Raw genomic sequence first — 22,818 nt, 5'->3', positions numbered from 1 at the left:
CACTCTCTCACACACTCTCTCACACACACTCTCTTACACTCACACTCTCTCACACTCACATTCTCTCACACACGCTCACTCTCTCACACACTCTCTCACACACTCTCTTACACTCACACACTCTCTCACTCACACATTCTCTCACACTCACTCACACACTCTCTCACACTCACATTCTCTCACACACACTCACTCTCTCACACACTCACATTCTCTCACACACTCACTCTCTCACACTCTCACACACACTCTTACACTCACACACACTCACTCTCTCACACACTCTCATACACACTCACACACTCTCTCACACACTCACTCTCTCACACACTCTCTCACACACTCGCTTACACTCACACATTCTCTCACGCTCACTCACACACTCTCACACACACTCTCTTACACTCACACACACTCATACACTCTCACACACACTCTCACACACAGTCACTCTCTCACACTCTCTCACACACTCTCACACACACACTCACTCTCACTCACTCTCACACACTCTCTCACACTCACTCTCTCACTCACTCTCTCACACTCTCTCACACACACTCTCTTACACTCACACACTCTCTCACACTCACATTCTCTCACACACGCTCACTCTCTCACACACTCTCTCACACACACTCTCTTACACACACACTCTCTCACACTCACACATTCTCTCACACTCACTCACACACTCACACTCACATTCTCTCACACACACTCACTCTCTCACACACTCACATTCTCTCACACACTCACTCTCTCACACTCTCACACACACTCTTACACTCACACACACTCACTCTCTCACACACTCTCATACACACTCACACACTCTCTCACACACTCACTCTCTCACACACTCTCTCACACACTCGCTTACACTCACACATTCTCTCACGCTCACTCACACACCACACACACTCTCTCTTACACTCACACACACTCATACACTCTCACACACACTCTCACACACAGTCACTCTCTCACACTCTCTCACACACTCTCACACACACACTCACTCTCACTCACTCTCACACACTCTCTCACACTCACTCTCTCACTCACTCTCTCACACTCACTCACACACACTCTCTTACAGTCACACTCTCTCACACTCACACACTCACTCACACTCTCACTCTCTCTCACACACTCACACACACTCTCTTACACTCACACACTCTCTCACACTCACATTCTCTCACACACGCTCACTCTCTCACACACTCTCTCACACACACTCTCTTACACTCACACACTCTCTCACACTCACATTCTCTCACACACGCTCACTCTCTCACACACTCTCTCACACACACTCTCTTACACTCACACACTCTCTCACACTCACATTCTCTCACACACGCTCACTCTCTCACACACTCTCTCACACACACTCTCTTGCACTCACACACTCTCTCACACTCACATTCTCTCACACACGCTCACTCTCTCACACACTCTCTCACACACTCTCTTGCACTCACACACTCTCTCACACTCACATTCTCTCACACACGCTCACTCTCTCACACACTCTCTCACACACACTCTCTTACACTCACACACTCTCTCACACTCACATTCTCTCACACACGCTCACTCTCTCACACACTCTCTCACACACACTCTCTTACACTCACACTCTCTCACACTCACATTCTCTCACACACGCTCACTCTCTCACACACTCTCTCACACACTCTCTTACACTCACACACTCTCTCACTCACACATTCTCTCACACTCACTCACACACTCTCTCACACTCACATTCTCTCACACACACTCACTCTCTCACACACTCACATTCTCTCACACACTCACTCTCTCACACTCTCACACACACTCTTACACTCACACACACTCACTCTCTCACACACTCTCATACACACTCACACACTCTCTCACACACTCACTCTCTCACACACTCTCTCACACACTCGCTTACACTCACACATTCTCTCACGCTCACTCACACACTCTCACACACACTCTCTTACACTCACACACACTCATACACTCTCACACACACTCTCACACACAGTCACTCTCTCACACTCTCTCACACACTCTCACACACACACTCACTCTCACTCACTCTCACACACTCTCTCACACTCACTCTCTCACTCACTCTCTCACACTCTCTCACACACACTCTCTTACACTCACACACTCTCTCACACTCACATTCTCTCACACACGCTCACTCTCTCACACACTCTCTCACACACACTCTCTTACACACACACTCTCTCACACTCACACATTCTCTCACACTCACTCACACACTCACACTCACATTCTCTCACACACACTCACTCTCTCACACACTCACATTCTCTCACACACTCACTCTCTCACACTCTCACACACACTCTTACACTCACACACACTCACTCTCTCACACACTCTCATACACACTCACACACTCTCTCACACACTCACTCTCTCACACACTCTCTCACACACTCGCTTACACTCACACATTCTCTCACGCTCACTCACACACCACACACACTCTCTCTTACACTCACACACACTCATACACTCTCACACACACTCTCACACACAGTCACTCTCTCACACTCTCTCACACACTCTCACACACACACTCACTCTCACTCACTCTCACACACTCTCTCACACTCACTCTCTCACTCACTCTCTCACACTCACTCACACACACTCTCTTACAGTCACACTCTCTCACACTCACACACTCACTCACACTCTCACTCTCTCTCACACACTCACACACACTCTCTTACACTCACACACTCACACACACTCTCTTACACACACACACTCTCACACTCACTCACACACTCACTCTCACACTCTCTCTCACACTCTCTCACACACACACTCACACACACTCTCTCACACACACTCTCTCACACACACTCTCTCACACTCACTCTCTCACTCTCTCGAACTCACTCTCTCACACTCACTCTCTTACACTCACACACTCTCTCACACTCACACATTCTCTCACACTCACTCACATGCTGGTGAAGGTTCAGTAAGGGCGTTCGAGGGTTACAAGTTAGCTAGGAAGGACCTAAAGAGAGAGCTAAGAAGAGCCAGGAGGGGACATGAGAAGTCTTTGGCAGGTAGGATCAAGGATAACCCTAAAGCTTTCTATAGATATGTCAGGAATAAACAAATGACTAGGGTAAGAGTAGGGCCAGTCAAGGACAGTAGTGGGAAGTTGTGCTTGGAGTCCGAGGAGATAGGAGAGGTGCTAAATGAATATTTTTCTTCAGTATTCACACAGGAAAAAGACAATGTTGTCGAGGAGAATACTGAGATTCAGGCTACTAGACTAGAAGGGCTTGAGGTTCATAAGGAGGAGGTGTTAGCAAATCTGGAAAGTGTGAAAATAGATAAGTCCCCTGGGCCGGATGGGATTTATCTGGGAAGCTAGGGAGGAGATTGCTGAGCCTTTGGCTTTGATCTTTAAGTCATCTGTGTCTACAGGAATAGTGCCAGAAGACTGGAGGATAGCAAATGTTGTCCCCTTGTTCAAGAAGGGGAGTAGAGACACCCCCGGTAACTATAGACCAGTGAGCCTTACTTCTGTTGTGGGCAAAACCTTGGAAAGGTTTATAAGAGATAGGATGTATAATCATCTGGAAAGGAATAATTTGATTAGAGATAGTCAACACGGTTTTGTGAAGGGTAGGTCGTGCCTCACAAACCTTATTGAGTTCTTTGAGAAGGTGACCAAACAGGTGGATGAGGGTAAAGCAGTTGATGTGGTGTGTATGGATTTCAGTAAAGCGTTTGATAAGGTTCCCCACGGTAGGCTGCTGCAGAAAATATGGAGGCATGGGTTTCAGGGTGATTTAGCAGTTTGGATCAGAAATTGGCTAGCTGGAAGAAGACAAAGGGTGGTGGTTGATGGGAAATGTTCAGACTGGAGTCCAGTTACTAGTGGTATACCACAAGGATCTGTTTTGGGGCCACTGCTGTTTGTCATTTTTATAAATGACCTGGAGGAGGGTGTAGAAGGATGGGTGAGTAAATTTGCAGATGACACTAAAGTCGGTGGAGTTGTGGACAGTGCGGAAGGATGTTACAAGTTACAGAGGGACATAGATAAGCTGCAGCGCTGGGCTGAGAGGCGGCAAATGGAGTTTAATGCAGAAAAGTGTGAGGTGATTCATTTTGGCAGGAATAACAGGAAGACAGAGTACTGGGCTAATGGTAAGATTCTTGGCAGTGTGGATGAGCAGAGAGATCTCGGTGTCCATGTACATAGATCCCTGAAAGTTGCCACCCAGGTTGAGAGGGTTGTTAAGAAGGCATACAGTGTGTTAGCTTTTATTGGTAGAGGGATTGAGTTTCGGAGCCATGAGGTCATGTTGCAGCTGTACAAAACTCTGGTGCGGCCGCATTTGGAGTATTGCGTGCAATTCTGGTCGCCGCATTATAGGAAGGATGTGGAAGCATTGGAAATAGTGCAGAGGAGATTGACCAGAATGTTGCCTGGTATGGAGGGAAGATCTTATGAGGAAAGGCTGAGGGACTTGAGGCTGTTTTCGTTAGAGAGAAGGTTAAGAGGTGACTTAATTGAGGCATACAAGATGATCAGAGGATTGGATAGGGTGGACAGTGAGAGCCTTTTTCCTCGGATGGTGATGTCTAGCACGAGGGGACATAGCTTTAAATTGAGGGGAGATAGATATAGGACAGATGTCAGAGGTAGGTTCTTTACTCAGAGAGTAGTAAGGGCGTGGAATGCCCTGCCTGCAACAGTAGTGGACTCGCCAACACTCAGGGAATTCAAATGGTCATTGGATAGACATATGGACGATAAGGGAATAGTGTAGATGGGCTTTAGAGCGGTTTCACAGGTCGGCGCAACATCGAGGGTCGAAGGGCCTGTACTGCGCTGCAATGTTCTATGTTCTATCTCACATACTCACATGCACTCTCTCTCACACACTCTCTCACACTCACATACACTCACACACTCACACTCTCTCACACGCTCTCTCTCACACACACTCTCATACACACTCACACAATCGCTCACATACTCTCACACACCCTCTCACGCTCTCTCTCACACACTGTCTCTCACATATTCATACTCTCTCACTTTCAAACACTCTTTCTCACACACTCTCTCTCTCTCTCACACACTCTCACACACTCACTCTCACATACTCCCTGACATATGTATGCTCTCTCACACTCTTACACTCGCTCTCATACATTCCCTCTCTCACACTCTCTCGCACACACACACTCTCGCACACACACACTCTCGCACACACTCTCTCACACACTCTCTCACATACTCACACTTTCTCTTTTTCACACACTCTCACACTCCCTCACTCTCACACACTATCTCACATACTCACACGTGATCTCTCTCATACACTCTCTCCCACTCACACACACTCACACTCTCTCACACTCACTCTCACACTCTCTCACACGCTCTCCCTCACACACACTCTCTGATACACACTCACAAACTCTCTCACACTCTCACACACTCACTCTCCCTCACACACTCTCTCACCCTCACTCTCACACACACTCTTGCACTCACACTCTCTCATACTCACACACTTTCACACTCACTCACACACTCTCACACACACTCACACACTCTCACACTCACGTTCTCACACTCTCACATTCTCTCTCTCTCACACACTCTCTCACACTCTCACACACTCACACACTCTCACACTCACACTCTCTCACACGCTCTCTCACACACACTCATACACACTCATACAATCTCACACTCTCACTCACACACACTCTCACACACCCTCTCACGCTCTCTCATGCTCTCTCGCACACACTGGGCGGGATTCTCCACCCCCACGCCGAAGTGGCCGCGCCGTCGTGAACGCCGTCGAGGTTCACGACGGCGCGGAACGGCCCCGGTCCCGACCGATTCAGGCCCTGACAATGGGCCAGTATCGGGGCCGCGTCATCTACCCGCGCCAGGCCTTGTCGCCCGCGTAAAAGCGGCGCCGCATAGATGACACGGCCGGCGCCGCATAACGGACGTCATCCGCGCATGCGTGGTTGCCGTCCTCTCTAAGTCCGCCCCGCAAGAAGATGGGGGACGGATCTTGCGGGGCCGCGGAAGGAAGGAGGTCCTCCTTCAGAGAGGACGGCCCGACGATCGGTGGGCACCGATCGCGGGCCACCCCACATTCCAGGTGAAGCCCGGTGCAGGATCCCCCCTCGCCCCCCCGCAGGCCCCCCCCCCAGCGTTCACGCACCGCCCACGACTGTAGTGACCAGGTGTGGATGGCGCCAGGGGGAACCCGCCGTTTTGGCCTGGCCGCTCGGCCCATCCGGGCCTCAGAATAGCGGGGGTGCCGGAGAATCGCCATTTTGGGTGTCTCCGGCGATTCTCCGGCCTGCGGCCCGCGAAACTCGACCGGCCCGTTCCCGCTGCTTGGGAGAATCGCGGGAGGGCGTCGGACCGGTGTCTCCGGAAATTTTGGCGGCCCAGGCGAATCTCCCAACCGGCGCGGGAGTGGAGAATCGCGCCCATTGACTCTCACATACTCACACTCTCTTTCACACACTCGCTCTCTCACACTCTCTCACTCTCACCCACTCTCTCACACTCTCACACACTCTCTCACACTCTCACACACTCTCACACACTCACTCTCACATACTCCCTCACATATGTATGCTCTCTCACACTCTCTTACAATCACTCATACACTCCCTCTCAGCACACACACACCTCCCTGTAGTGGGAGCTGATTCACTGGACTGGGAATCTCCCTGTAGTGAGGGCTGATTCACTGGACTGGGAATCTCCCTGTAGTGAGAGCTGATTCACTGGATGGGGAATCTCCCTGTAGTGAGAGCTGATTCACTGGACTGGGAATCTCTCTGTAGTGAGGGCTGATTCACTGGATGGGGAATCTCCCTGTAGTGAGGGCTGATTCACTGGATGTCGAATCATCCTGTAGTGAGAGCTGATTCACTGGATGGGTAATCTCTCTGTAGTGTGAGCTGATTCACTGGATTGGGAATCTCCCTGTAGTGAGAGCTGATTCACTGGATGTCGAATCATCCTGTAGTGAGAGCTGATTCACTGGATGGGTAATCTCTCTGTAGTGTGAGCTGATTCACTGGATTGGGAATCTCCCTGTAGTGACAGTGTGGCACGATCAATTTGGCTGGAGATGAAGTTGAATTCAAACTGAGGCTTTCTTAGTATCTGAAGTGTGGCCTCCTACAGCAGCTGACGAAATGGCTGCGAGCTAAAGACCACGCATATTTATGATGTGGAGATGTCGGTGTTGGACTGGGGTGAGCACAATCAGAAGTCTTACACCAGGTTAAAGTCCAACAGGTTTGTTTCAAACACTAGCTTTCGGAGCACTGCTCCTTCCTCAGGTGAATGAAGGGGTATGTTCCAGAAACATATATATAGACAAAGTCAAAGATACAAGACAATGTTTTGAATGCGAGCATATTTATAACCCGGCTCCTGGGCGGAGCTAGCATGCAGGGGCCCAGGTGAACCTGTAGTACAGGTTCTACCGTACAACCCTTAATATAGGAACACAGTGGTTAAAATGGATAACTATATACAATTCGCAATCTTTAATATTTACAGATCAGTGAAAACAAAATGTCTCTGGTCATCCGGTGGGCCGGTCAGAGGTTCAGCCGGTCCGGCACCTTGATCGTCCTCTGGGATCGACGAAGTGGAGCCGGCGATGTTGGTGCTGGCGTGGTCGAAGTTGACTCCGGGAGCGTGCCAAAATCCTCTTCATCAACGGGGGTGGGCAGGGAGAGGACGGACGGTTCCAGAGGGGGTGATGGGGGCGGCGGGGGAGGGGAGGGTGGCGCCGGGGGCGATGGGGGTGGTGTGGGGGTGGAACCTGCTGGTGCCAGGTCCCTGAGGGAGACGGTATCCTGGCGGCCGTCGGGGAACGCCATGTAGGCGTACTGTGGGTTTGCGTGGAGCAGGTGCACCCTTTCCACCAACGGATCCACCTTGTGGAGCCGCACATGTTTACGGAGAAGCACGGTTCCCGGAGCTGTGAGCCAAGTTGGGAGCGATACCCCGGATGTGGACTTCCTGGGGAAGGCAAAAAGACGTTCATGCGGTGTACTGTTAGTAGCAGTGCAAAGTAATGAGCGAATGGAATGCAGTGCATCAGAGAGGACCTCTTGCCAGCGGGAGGCCGGGAGATTTCTGGACCGTTGGGCCAGCTGGACGGCCCTCCATACCGTCCCATTCTCCCTTTCTACCTGTCCATTTCCCCGGGGGTTATAGCTTGTCGTTCTGCTGGAGGCGATACCCCTGCTGAGCAGGAACTGGCGTAGCTCATCACTCATGAATGAGGATCCCCCGTCACTGTGGATGTAGGCGGGGAAGCCAAACAGAGTGAAGATAAAATTAAGGGCTTTAATGACGGTGGCAGACGTCATGTCGGGGCATGGGATGGCGAAGGGAAAACGGGAGTATTCATCGATCACACTGAGGAAATACGTGTGTTGGTCGGAGGAGGGGAGGGGGCCTTTGAAATCCACGCTGAGGCGTTCAAAGGGGCAAGAAAAGAATGCCACGGGCCTGCCTGCCTGGTTGAGGGTGGCGGCAAGGGAGACGTCCGATGCGTCGCTTTCTACTTGGAAAGGAAGTGTTTCGTCTACAGCCTGCATTGTGGCCGTGGCAATATCAGCTCTGATCCGGGCGAAGGCCTGTTGGGCCTCTGCCGTCAGGGGGAAATGAGTGGACTGTATGAGTGGGCGGGCCTTGTCCGCATAGTTTGGGACCCACTGAGCGTAATCGAGAAGAACCCCAGGCAGCGTTTGAGGGCCCTGGGGCAGTGGGGGAGGGGAAGCTCCATGAGGGGGCGCATGCGGTCGGGATCGGGCCTCAGAACTCCGTTCTGGACCACGTAGCCGAGGATGGCTAAGCACTTTGTACGAAACACACACTTCTCCTTGTTGTACGTGAGGTTGAGGAGAGTGGCGGTGCGGAGAAATTTAGCGAGGTTGGCGTCGTGGTCCTGCTTATCATGGCCGCAGATGGTCACATTGTCTAGGTACGGAAACATGGCCCGCAAGCCGTACCAGTCGACCATTCGGTCCATCTCCCTTTGGAAGACCGAAACCCCATTGGTGATGCCGAAGGGGACCCTAAGGAAGTGATGTAGCCGGCCGTCTGCCTCGAAGGCGGTGTATGGCCGGTCCGATTTACGGATGGGGAGCTGGTGGTAAGCGGATTTCAGGTCCACCGTTGAGAAGACCCGGTACTGTGCAATCTGGTTAACCATGTCAGATATGCGTGGGAGGGGGTACGCGTCGAGCTGCATGTACCTGTTGATGGTCTGGCTGTAGTCCACGACCATTCGATGTTTCTCCCTAGACTTAACCACGACCACGTGAGCTCTCCAGGGGCTGTTGCTGGCCTCGATGACACCCTCCTGAAGCAACCGCTGGACCCCGGACCTGATGAAGGCCTTATCCTGGGTGCTGTACCGTCTGCTCCTGGTGGCGACGGGTTTGCAATCTGGAGTTAGATTGGCAAAGAGGGAAGGAGGATCGACCTTTAGGGTCGTGAGGCAGCACACAGTGAGGGGTGGTAAGGGTCCGCCGAATTTTAGGGTCAGGCTCTGGAGGTTGCACAGAAACTCCAGGCCAAGGATAAGTGCAGCACAGAGGTTAGGGAGGACGTAGAGGCGAAAACCGTGGAACTCTACGTCTTGGACTGTGAGCGTGACCGTGCAGTACCCCCGGATCGCTACGCGATGGGATCCGGAGGCCAGAGAGATACTTTGATTGGTAGGGTGTACCTTAAGGGAGCAGCGCCTTACTGTATTTGGATGTACAAAGCTCTCGGTGCTCCTGGAGTCCAGTAGGCAGGAGGTCACATGGCCGTTGACTTTCACGCTGGTGGATGCGTTGGTCAGAGTGTGTGGTCTGGATTGGTCGATTACCATGGATGCGAGTCGTGGTTGATCGTCGGGTAGTGAGGCGGCCGCTGTGTCGGGGTCCTGAAACGCCGTTGGTCTCCGTGTGCTGCGGGGTGGACAAGATGGCGGCACCCGGAGGTCCTGGGGGTCACAAAATGGCAGCGCCCATGGAATGCATGTTGTGGGGGTGGAGCAATATAGCGGCACCCAGGAAACTCACGTGCTGTGCAGGGGAGAAGACGGCGCCGCCCATTGCTCGCACATGGCCTGGGGAGGAGGGGAGGATAGCGGCGCCCATTGTCCGTGGCCGGGGCTGGGGGCAACCGCTGCCGCTGAGCGGGCCTGGTGCGGGGGAGAAGATGGCGGCGCCCATTGCTCGCACGTGGCCTGGGGAGTAGGGGAGGATAGCGGTGCCCATTGTCCGTGACTGGGGGGGGGGACCGCTGCCGCTGAGCGGGCCTGGCACACCGCTGCGTAGTCGCCCTTCTTCCCGCAGGCCTTACAAAGGGCAGCGCGGGCCGGGCAGCGTTGGCGGGGGTGTCTTTGTTGGCCGCAAAAGTAGCATCGGGGCCCCCCGGAGATCATCGGCTGGCGCGTAGCGCAGGCGTACTGGGTGGTTAGCGCCCCCGCTGGGGCGGCTGCCTGTGGGGCCCATGAAGCGTAGGAGGAGTGGGCCGCGCGGTTGGGGGCGTAGGACTGTACATTGCGCAGGGCGACCGACATGGAAAGCGCTAGTGTTTTAATCTCTGCGAGGTCGGGTGTGGCCCCTTCTAGGAGCCGCTGCCTGATAATATCGGATCCAATCCCAGTTACAAAAGCGTCCCTCATAAGGAGATCTGAGTGCTCCTTGGCTGTAACGTCCTGGCAGTCACAGTCCCGAACTAGTGGGATCAGGGCCCTCCAGGAGTCCTCGATTGACTCACCAGGTAGTTGAGTACGCGTTGCGAACGCGTGTCTGGCGAAGAGCGTGTTCGTCTTCTGCTCATAACTCTGTTTGAGTCGAGTCATAGCGTCAGCGTAATTGGGCGCCTCCTGGATCAGTGGGAAGACTTTAGAGTTGAGTCTGGAGTACAAGATTTGAATCTTCTGAGCCTCTGGAACAGGGGTCGGAGCCGCGTTGATATACGCTTCAAAACAAGCTAGCCAGTGCTGGAAGTCCTTTCTGGCGTCGCTTGCGTGTGGATCCAGCTGCAGGCGATCTGGTTTAATCCGGAGGTCCATCTTCTGAATCAGATACTAATAAATTGAGTCACGATCAATTTGGCTGGAGACGAAGTTGAATTCAAACTGAGGCTTCATTAGTATCTGAAGTGTGGCCTCCTACAGCAGCTGACAAAATGGCTGCGAGCTGGAGGCCACGCATATTTATAACCCGGCTCCTGGGCGGGGCTAGCATGCAGGGGCCCAGGTGAACCTGTAGCGCAGGTTCTGCCGTAACAACTGTGGGCGTGAGGGACTCCGAGGGTGAGAAGGGTGTTCCTGGAGCGGAGTAGGGTTGGGGGGGGCTGGCACTGCCCAACCTCTGTGGATACTACTGGGCCGCCAATGCGGCGATGACGCGCAAGTGGGTGATGGAGGGGGAGGGGGCTGCATGGAAGAGGCTGGATACGGTGTCCTGTGTGGGTACGAGTCTGGGGGCGCTGGCAATGGCGCCGCTGCCGCTCCCTCCAATGAGGTATACCACGAGCCCGGTGGTGGCGGCTACCCTCAAAATCTGGGGGCAGTGGAGGCGGCACAGGGGGGAAGTTGGAGCCACGGTGTGGACCTCAATATGGGGGAACCACCGGTTTGTCCCAGGGAGAATAGATGGAGGGTTTTCGGGGTGGCACAGGGCAGGGATAAGAATGTTGGGGGACCTGTTTGTGGACGGGAAGTTCGCGAGCCTGGGTGAGCTGGAGGAGAAGTATGGGCTCCCCCCGGGAAACACCTTCAGGTACTTACAGGTAAGGGTGTTTGCCAGGCGGCAAGTGGTGGAATTCCCGCTGCTGCTGCCACGCACGGTACAGGACAGGGTGCTCTCGGGGGGGTGGGTTGGAGAGGGGAAGATCTCGGCAACATACCAGGTGATGCAGGAGGGGGAGGAGGCCTCGGTGGTGGAGTTGAAAGGTAAGTGGGAGGAGGAGTTGGGGGAGGAGATTGAGGAGGGGACGTGGGCAGATGCCCTAGGGAGGGCGAACTCTTCCTCTTCGTGCGCGAGGCTCAGCCTCATACAGTTTAAGGTGCTGCACAGGGCACACATGACCGGGACAAGGATGAGCCGGTTTTTTGGGGGTGAGGACAGGTGTGTTAGGTGCTCAGGGAGCCCACCAAATCACACCCATATGTTCTGGGCATGCTGGAGGAATTTTGGAAGGGCGTAGCGAGGATGGTGTCGGGGGTGGTAGGATCCAGGGTCAAACCGTGCTGGGGGCTCGCAATATTTGGGGTTGCAGGGGAGCCGGGAGTGCAGGAGGCGAAAGAGGCCGGTATTCTGGCCTTTGCTTCCCTGGTAGCCCGGCGAAGGATTCTTCTTCAGTGGAAGGATGTGAGGCCCCCAAGCGTGGAATCCTGGATCAACGATATGGTGGGGTTTATTAAATTGGAGAGGGTGAAATTTGCCTTAAGGGGATTGGTGCAAGGGTTCTTCAGGCGGTGGCAACCGTTCTTGGACTTCCTGGCAGAACGGTAGACAATGGTCAGCAGCAGCAGCAACCCGGGGGAGGGGGAGGTTCTATTTTATTTTTGTTTGTTTACACTGGGGGATCTGAGGGGGTGTATATATTTGCTATGTTTGCTGTGTGTTAATTCGGGGTGTTAATTTATTATTTATGTATAAGGGGGAGGGGGGCATGGGGGTTGTTTTATTTTGTTTTGTATTTAATTCTATTGGGTTCCTTTTTCATTCTGTTGTTGATATTTTGTAAAAACCTCAATAAAAATTACTTTTTAAAGACAAGGTTCTACTGTACAACCCTGAATATAGGAACACAGTGGTTTACCACAGACAGCTGATTCACTGGACCCAGTTTTCCGGCCACGCCAGCTCGGTGACCGGACAATCCCACCTGAGGTCGATGGACTTTTCCATTATCCGCGTCTCGCCCATGGTGATCATGCGGAGAGCGGGGGCGGGGGGGGGGGGGAATAGTTTTCCCTCTTCCAGGTGATTTAGTCAGAAATGGACGGGTGAGATTAATCATTCGCGTCAGCGAATTTTGAAACTGGCGACCCTCTCACACTGTCTCTCTCTCTCACACACACACTCTCTCACATTCTCACACCCATACACACTCTTTTTCACACACTCTCTCTCACACTCTCACACACCCTCTCTCACTCTCACACACACACTCTCTCACACTCTCTCTCTTACACTCTCTCTCCCCCGCACTTTCTCACACACGCTCTCACACACTCTCTCACACACACACACTCTCTCACACTCTCATACAATCTCTCCCACATTCTCTCTCGCACACACTTTCTCACACTCTCTCACACACTCTTTCAAACATTCTCTCTCACACACACACACACTCTCTCTCGCACACACTTTCTCTCACACTCTCTCTCACACTCTCGCACACTCTCTCATACAATCTCTCTCACACTCACACACACTCTCTCTCTAGCACACACTTTCTCTCACACTCCCTCTCACACTCTCTCGCACACTCCTTCAAACATTCTCTCTCACACACACACTCTCACACACTCTCTTGCACATTCTCTCTCACACACACGCTCTCTCACACACTCTCTCACATTCTCATACCACACACACTTTCTCTCGCAGACTCTCACAGTATCTCCATACACTCACTCACACACACTCACTCACTCACATTCTCTCACACACTCACACACACACTTTCTCTCTCACACACACTTTCTCTCACACACTCTCACACACTCTCGCACACTCTCTTTCAAACATTCTCTCTCACACACACTCTCTCTCGCACACACTTTCTCTCACACTCTCTCACACACTCTCTCGCACACACTTTCTCTCACACTCTCACACTCTCTCTCACACACTCTCTCTCGCATACACTTTCTCTCACACACACTCTCTCACACACTCTCTCTCGCACACACTTTTTCTCACACTCTCTCACACACTCACTCTCACACACTCTCTCTCGCACACACTTTCTCTCACACTCTCTCACACACTCTCTCACACACTCTCTCTCGCACACACTTTCTCTCACACTCTCTCACACACACACTCTCACACACTCACTCTCGCACACACTTTCTCTCACACTCTCTCACACACTCTCTCTCGCACACACTTTCTCTCACACTCTCTCACACACTCTCTCTCACACACTCTCTCTCGCACACTTTCTCTCACACACACTCTCTCACACACTCTCTCATACACTCTCACACTCTCACACACACTCTCTCTCTCGCACACACTTTCTCTCACACTCTCTCAAACATTCTCTCTCACACACATTCTCTCTCACACACACGCTCTCTCACACACTCTCTCACATTCTCATACCACACACACTCTTTCTCTCGCAGACTCTCTCACACTCTCTCCATACACTCACTCACACACACTCACTCACTCACATTCTCTGTTACACACTCTCTCACACACACTTTCTCTCTCACACACACTCTCACACCTTTCCTCTATAGAATGGGCCATGAGGCCAACCCACAAAACATTCTTCACAGCAGAGAAGCTTCACTCCAATTCTCTTCCCACACCTAGTGGTGCACTAAAGCAAACTTTTGTCTGTTTCCATAGCTGGAACAGGTGGCTAGTCTGTCACCAGGGGCTTATAACGTGAGGGGGCGCCACTCCACATCAAAGCAGACCAGGTGACTCTCCCACTCTTACAAACAAAGAACAAAGAACAAAGAAATGTACAGCACAGGAACAGGCCCTTCGGCCCTCCAAGCCCGTGCCGACCATACTGCCCGACTAAACTACAATCTTCTACACTTCCTGGGTCCGTATCCTTCTATTCCCATCCTATTCATATATTTGTCAAGATGCCCCTTAAATGTCCCTATCGTCCCTGCTTCCACTACCTCCTCCGGTAGTGAGTTCCAGGCACCCACTACCCTCTGCGTAAAAAACTTGCCTCGTACATCTACTCTAAACTTTGCCCCTCTCACCTTAAACCTATGCCCCCTAGTAATTGACCCCTCTACCCTGGGGAAAAGCCTCTGACTATCGCCAGTGTTTGGTGTGTTTGGGAGGATTTGCAGGTTGACACACACAACCTGTCTGACCGTGTTCTGAATGCACAGAGACGGTTCCGGGGAGATTTAATAGAGACATTCAAAATCGTGAGGAGTTTCGATAGACTAAATAAGTGTTTCCACAGACAGGAGGTTTGGTAACATCATCTGTTTTTGTGATGTTGGGTGAAGGATAAATATTGGAAGGAATATTTCAAGGAAGAGCTCTGCTTTGGAATAGTGTCGTGGGGTCAAAATACAGTATAAATAGGCTACGCCATTGTAGTAAACATAATAGAAAAATGATGAAAGTAACTAAAACATAGCACAAAGTAACTAAGACATAGCACAGAAGTAGCTATGGCAGCATAAATAACTATTTTACACCCTTCGACTCCCACTAAACACGGTAAAACTATATGTCTGCACGCTACAACTCCCCAGTGTGGTCTCTGTTGGTGGATCGTGCCCGGCCCCAAGTATGGCGGGGTGAGACCACATGTGACCCATGTCGTCGGGAACCCGGCCATCGCCAAAGCGGCGCCGTCCCCGATTTCGGCGTCATCGGGGATTCTCCGCCCCGCCGCCGAACGTGATTTCGGCGTCTGTGATCGGGGAATCCAGCCCATTAACTCTGTTTCTCTCTCCACAGATGCTACCTGACCTGCTGAGTATTTCCAGAACTTTCCGTCTTTAATTTCCAGCCTCTGCAGTATTTCTGTTTTGGTGGTAAATCAGAGTGGGGGAGGCTGATTGGCTGAGCACAGAAGTGGGGGAAAGTTCCAGGGGCTTTCGCTGGAGGAAGGTTTTCCATTCAACAGGCGTTAACCATATCACAGGGTCAGCACTTCCACAGATGGAAACGGATGGTCAGTGGCTGTGTGAAGAATGCTGCGTGCCATCAGCTCCTGGCAGGATCACTCTGCACGTTGGCAGCTGCACATCCTCGAGTGCTGCTGCTTCTGCACTGTCACTGAGTCAGTTTGTGAGGGTAGTGAGACAGGAAGCACGCAGACAATAGCCTCAAACATGATCAGTGTCCAGACACTGAGCTCCCAGCCATGTGACCTCGGTTTCCAGTTTTGACCAGGCCCCAGGGCATGTGGTTAGTCTCCAGATTATGCGAGATTCGAGTCACTGTCTTGCAATGAGTGCCCTCAAACAGATGTTAACCGCCCCCCCCCTATTTGTGGTTGTAAATCAGAGGCTGGGAATCTTGTGGTGAGTAACTCACTTCCTGACTCCCCAAAGCCTGTCCACCATCTACACGGCACAGGTCAGGAGTGTAATGGAATACCCTCCACTTGCCTGGATGAGTGTAACTCCAACGACACTCGAGAAGCTCGACACCATCCCGGACAGAGCAGCCCCCATCCACCACCTTCAACTCTCTCTCCCTCTACCACTGACGCACAGGGGCAGCCGTGTGTACCATCTACAAGATGCACTGCAGCAACTCGCCAAGGCTCCTTAGACATCACCTTCCAAACCCACCACCCTGAAGGTCAAGGGCAGCAGATACCTGGGAACATCGCCACCTGGAGGTTCCCCTCCAATTCACACACCGTCCTGACTTGGGAATATATCGGCCGTTCCTTCACTGTCGCTGGGGCAACATCCTGGAACTCCCTCCCTAACAGCACTGTGGATGTACCTACACCACATAGACTGCAGCGGTTCAAGGCTCACCAATACCTTCTCAAGGGCAACTAGGAATGGGCAATAAATGCTGGCCGAGCCAGCAACGCCCACATCTATGATTGTAAAGGCTTCTGTTTCAATCATGAACACTTGCTCGTGTTTAGCTGGCGGTGCGCTCCGTACAGAGTGGGAGAGATGGGAAAGACTGATTAAACCATCCTTCAATGAAAAGTGTCTGTTATAATGATGTACAGTGCCCCTGAAATGGAAGAGAAGGGAAAAGGGAACGAGAGAGCTGAAGAACAGGGAGTAAACATGTGGTCGAGAGAAATAGTTTGAACACCACATAACTGCGCTCGTTAACTTGCTCCTCGAAGGATTCAGGGTGATAATTATCTGGGGATAGTTGATGTGGCCATCGCAGTGACAGTACGACCGGCAAATACAGCAGAAATGTGCATTGCGCAGGCTCCAGCAGGATAAAGCTGGCAAGGTTTTGAACTCTGACGACGCATCAATACTTTAAAGAAAATCAGCTTTCCGAGGACACCCACCGCACTGGGGTGAAGATGGGGCGCTTTGTTTTTTTTGACGTTGTGGCCTTTCCAGTGACTGGAGCCTCCAGAGTTGTGCCGTCTGGTTAAGCTCTGGCTGAGTGCGATGAGACATGGTTGCGGGAACTGGAGCTGACCCGGGGCCTGTTCCACTGTGTCTGGACAAACCCGATTTCCTCATCATCCAGACCAACTGGGCCAACAGCAAACTCACAGAGTCATTATACATACATCACAGAGTGAGGCCGTGCTGCCCCTCTGGCCCATGCTGGTGCTTATGTTCCTCCTCCCATTCTATTTAATTCACTTAAGCCTACAATATATCAGGCAGGGTTCTTCGGTCTTGTCTATGGCTGGACGCATTGCGGGCCAGAACAGGACATTTGGCGATCTAGCCAAAACTCCGCTCACTCTCAGAGGCACCAGGAAATCCCAGCCACGGACAGGCTGGTGTAGGCCCCAAGCACTGGAATTCTCTCCATAGACCTCCCCATTTCTCTACCTCACTTTCCTTCTTTGAGATACTCATTAAATTAAACTCCCCCCGGGCAGCACGGTGGATCAGTGGGTCAGCCCTGCTGCCTCACCGCGCCGAGGTCCCAGGTTCGATCCCGGCTCTGGGTCACTGTCTGTGTGGAGTTTGCACATTCTCCCCGTGTTTGTGTGGGTTTCGCCCCCACAACCCAAAGATGTGCAGGCTAGGTGGATTGGCCACGCTAAATTGCCCCTTAATTGGAAAAAAATTAATTGGGTACTCTAAATTTTAAAAAAAGATTTTTAAAAAATATTAAACTCCCCCTTTGACCAAGCTTTTGGTTATCTGATCTAATATGACATAATATTGCTCCATGTGGTACTTGGTTTTATAATGCTCCAACAGTGTGTAATTGGGATGTTTTGTTAGGTTCAAGGTGCTGACTGAATAATAAGTTGTTGTTGTGAATGTATGGAAGCAGCCATAGACCCAGATTGGCCAGAGGGAAGAGCTGACTGGTGGTGATTTAACCTGTGGGTCACCACAGCTCAGCCGAGAAGGTGGGGTCTCCATGGATAACCTCAGGGTTATCCTCAGGGTTGGGCAGCACGGTAGCACAAGTGGCAAGCACTGTGGCTTCACAGCGCCAGGGTCCCAGGTTCAATTCCCCGCTGGGTCACTGTCTGTGCAAAGTCTGCACGTCCTCCCCGTGTCTGCGTGGGTTTCCTCCGGGTGCTCCGGTTTCCTCCCACAGTCCAAAGACGTGCAGGTTAGGTGGATTGGCCATGCTAAATTGCCCTTAGTGACCAAAAAGGTTAGAAGGGGTTAATGGGATAGGGTGAAAGTGAGTGCTTAAGTGGGTCGGTGCAGACTCGATGGGCCGAATGGCCTCCTTCTGCACTGTATGTTCTATGTTCTCAGGTGGTCGGGGAATTGAACCCATGCTGCTAGCATCACTCTGCATCACAGACCAGCCGTCCAGCCAACAGAGCTAACCGGTCTCCCGTGAGGGCGTGTATGGAACCTTGTTGAGTTGTTTTACGCACAGTGACAACCTTTCTCATGTTTTTCTTCCCAAGGTGTTTGAGTGAGGAGAACGTTTGTTGACCCTCTGACCTTTTGCCTTTCCAGCTTTGATCCTTGACTTGCTGGTGGTGGCAGCGGTGCAGAAGCTGGTGAAGAGGAAAGGGCCTTCGGACGCGATGCCCGGACTCCTGGATTACGTCGTCATGGATGTCTTTGCTTTCCCGGCGGGTCAAGCCAGCAGAGCTGCCATGGTCACCCGGTTCTTCTTCAGCCACCTGGTGCTGGCTGTCCCCCTCCGCATCCTCCTGGTGATCTGGGCCGGGGTCATAGGCATCTCCCGTGTCATGATTGGCCGGCACTACCTGACTGACGTCTTCTGTGGATTTTTCATTGGCTACTTGCAGTTCAATTTGGTGGAGTTGCTATGGTTACCGTCCGGCGCCTGCCAGTTCCTCATATCAGTGATCCCGATATGATGAGCACGAACATGGAAGCTGAGACGTTAAAGGGGGTGTGGATGGGGGAGTGGGGTTGGAGTGGGGAAGGCACCTGGACACCCCCGGTGAAGGTAAGAAAATCTCAACACTTCAGCCAGCCCATGGCGAAAGGAACCATTTTTCAGAAGAAGTGAAAGACATTTCTGCCTCATAGATTCTTTAGAAAATTGTGTTTTTTTTTGAATTGTATCTTGAAAATCCAGGAGATTTGCTCGTATTTGTATTTAAACGACGTGGGTGTTGGGGCCTGAATTGGCTGCCAATATCTTTCCACTTCAAATCTGCAAAAGGCTTTTAATGATGATATCTGAAGCCTTCCTAACAGGAAAAGCATTCTCATCACAGCAGTAACAGAAGCTTCAATCTGTAGAAACATTTGAAAGGATGTCATAGAATTCACAGTGCAAAAGGAGGCCATTCGGCCCATCAAGTCTGCACCGGCCCTTGGAAAGAGCACCCCATTTAAGCCCATGCCTCCACCCTATCCCTGTAACCCAGCCTAACCTTTTTTTGGACACTAAGGGCAATTTATCATGGTCAATCCACCTAACCTGCACATCTTTGGACTGCGGGAGGAAACCGGAGCACCCGGAGGAAACCCACGCAGACACGGGGAGGATGTGCAGACTCCGCACAGACGGTGACCCAAGCCGGGAATCGAACCTGGGACCCTGGAGCTGTGAAGCAACTGTGCTAACCACTGTGCTACCATGCTGCCCCATTGTTTCATTGTTTCCCTGTGACACCAGGTGCCTGTATTCATCTCCCCTACCTCTTGTTTTGCTGCAGTGTCTCACTATCGCCAAGGTCTGTTGTCACCCTGTAACTTGCAATTAAATAAATGTCCTTCAATGCAATTCCATGCACCTTTACCTTGAGTTCCAGGAGACGCAACCAGCTCTCCACCTGGCCACCACCCATAGGCCAGCTCAAGGTGCCTGGTTCCAGCCCATTGGGCCAGCTCACCACACCTAGTGTCAGTTCATTGGCCAACTCAAGGCGCATTTGGTCTAAAACCTAAAAGCTATTAAATAAAACTGGAAATAAAAAGCGAGCCTCAGTGACAGTGACCATGAAACACTGGATTGCGATAGAAGACCATCTGGTTCACTAATGTTCCTTTAGGGAGGGAAATCTGCCGTCCTTACCCAGCCTGGCTTACATGTGACTCCAGACATGCAGCAATATGCTTGGCTCCTAACTAGCCCCTCTGAAATGCCCGAACGGGTCATTCAGTTTGTATCAAAATGCTTCAAAAAAACAATCAGAATAAAACTGGGTGGACTATCTGCCACTGACCTATTGAAAATAACAAGGGCACACCCTGCCTAGCTAGGCCTTCAGTGTTCTCCTCATTGACTTGGGGACTTTTGCCAAAATTGGGAGAGTTGGCTCGGCAAGCAGCCTGACTAAGTCATACTCACAGAACCTTGCCAGACCACCAATATCCCAGGTGCATCCCTCGGTATCATAATATCATTGAATCCCGACAGTGCAGAAGGAGGCCATTCGGCCCATTGAGTCTGCACAGTCCTAACCCCATAACCCCACCTAACGCTTTGTGCAATTTATCACGGCCAATTCACCAGACCGGCACATCTTCGGACTGTGGGAGGAAACCGGAGCACCCGGAGGAGACCCACGCAGACGCGGGGAGAACGTGCAGACTCCGCACAGCCAGTGACCCAAGAATCGAACCCGGGACCCTGGCGCTGTGGAGCAACAGTGCTAACCACTGTGCTACCGTGCCGCCTCATTCAGAATGCCCTCCAGGGTTCGGGTTTGGAATGCGCTGCCTGAGAATGTGGTAGAGGCAGCTTCAAGCACAGCATTTAAAAGGGAATGGGACTTACCTGATAAGGGAGTGTGTGCGCGGGGTTAGGGGGGGTGATGAGAGTGTGCGGTGTTAGGGGGGAGGGGGTGATGGCCGGGGGAATGGAACAAGGTGAGTTGCCCATTTGGAGAGCCAGTACAGACACAATGTGTCGTGTGGCCTTCTGTGTTGTAACAATCCAGTGATTCTGTCCAGTTTCAATAACACTGAAGAAGCTCAACACCAGAGTGTCACAGTGGTTAGCACTGCTGCCTCACGGTGCCGAGGTCCCAGGTTCGATCCCGGCCCCGCTCACTGTCCGTGTGGAGTTTGCACATTCTCCCCGTGTCTGCATGGGCTTCACCCCACAACCCAAAGATGTGCAGGGTAGGTGGATTGGCCACGCTAAATTGGAAAGGAAAAAGAATTGGGTACTATAAATTGATTTTTAAAAACTCAACACCTTCCAGGACAAAACAATCTACTTGATCAGCACCCAGTCCGTGACTTTAAACATTCACTCCCTCCACCATAGCACAGTGGCTGCAGTGTGTGCCACCTGCAAGATGCACTGCAGGAACTCACCAAGGCTGGGCAGACGCGATGGGCCAACGGGCCTCTTTTTGTCCTGTAAAACTCTGTGACTCCAAGGCAGCACCTTCCAAACCTGCGACCTCTACCACCTAGAAGGGCAAGGACAGCACCACCTGGAGGTTCCCCTCCAAGTCACTCACCATCCTGACTTGGAAATATATTGGCCGTTCCTTCACTGTCGCTGGGGCAAAATTTTCAGCCTCTCCTCTGAGGGTGGTACCCACCACATGGACTGCAGCGGGTCAAGAAGGCGGCACATCACCACCTTCCACAGGGCAATTAGGGGTGGGCAATAAATGCTGGGCCTGGGCAGAGATGGTCACTGATGCGCGATCAATTACACTCAAGACGCAGTGATTTCATAACTGAGGCTTTAATCTACTAGAACCTTTTCCCCAGCAGCTTCGGTACAGAAAGTGAAGGCTGCTGGGACGGCACCGGTTCTTATACTCCGCCTTCAGGGCGGAGCTACGTAATACAGCCAATGGTAGACTCCTGGGTCTAACCAATGGTCATCAGCCTCTCAGGTACCGCAATACCTGGTACTACCACGGTCACGTCCTGATGCAAAGAGATGTATTGAAGAAGCTCGAAATCTGCCCCCTTTCTGAACCGAAACTGTGAAGCGAGGAGCTGGGGAGGTAAAAACGGAAGACGTCCCATAAACCTAACAAGCGATATTTACAGAAAGACGGGAATTGTGTCGACTGTTTGGATCAGCGTGGTTTTCTTTTGTTTATAACATGTTAATTGAATAAACCCTTTCATATTCTCAAAATACTATTCCCATTTTCTTTTGCTGCTCCCAGCAAAGGGTTTGAAAGAATTTGTGCGTCTGTATCACACTTTTTGTTGCGTATCTCAGAACGTTCCAGAACTATTTGACTATGCGGTTGTTGCCTTGAAATCCGGTCACTGTCACCGTTCGAGCGAACGTGTCCCTCAGCCGAACTGAGCCACCAGCACCGGCGCCAAATCCAGGGTCTGGCGAGGCGGCGGCGAGGTTTCGGTCGAGGCAGGAACGCCGGCCGGTCCCGGGCAACAGGAACATTTCCTGCATTTATTTGGCGCCGTTCCCAAT

The 22,818-nt window shown here is 51.9% G+C and overlaps 1 protein-coding gene across 1 annotated transcript in view; it reads left to right on the top strand.

Moving 5' to 3' along the window:
- LOC140399300 (inactive phospholipid phosphatase 7) overlaps positions 1-22,515 on the top strand; it is a 59,636-nt gene extending 37,121 nt beyond the window's left edge. Inside the window, exon 2 of the mRNA XM_072488800.1 lies at positions 18,939-22,515. Coding sequence (XP_072344901.1) covers positions 18,939-19,309 — 371 coding nt within the window. The 3' untranslated portion in view covers positions 19,310-22,515. The remainder of the gene's footprint in view (positions 1-18,938) is intronic.
- Positions 22,516-22,818: the final 303 nt, after the last annotated feature.

Source organism: Scyliorhinus torazame, chromosome 22, assembly GCF_047496885.1.
Source record: "Scyliorhinus torazame isolate Kashiwa2021f chromosome 22, sScyTor2.1, whole genome shotgun sequence".
Lineage (NCBI taxonomy): Eukaryota > Metazoa > Chordata > Chondrichthyes > Carcharhiniformes > Scyliorhinidae > Scyliorhinus > Scyliorhinus torazame.
Note: the sequence above shows the minus strand (reverse complement) of the source record. Positions and strands in the feature narration are given on the sequence as shown.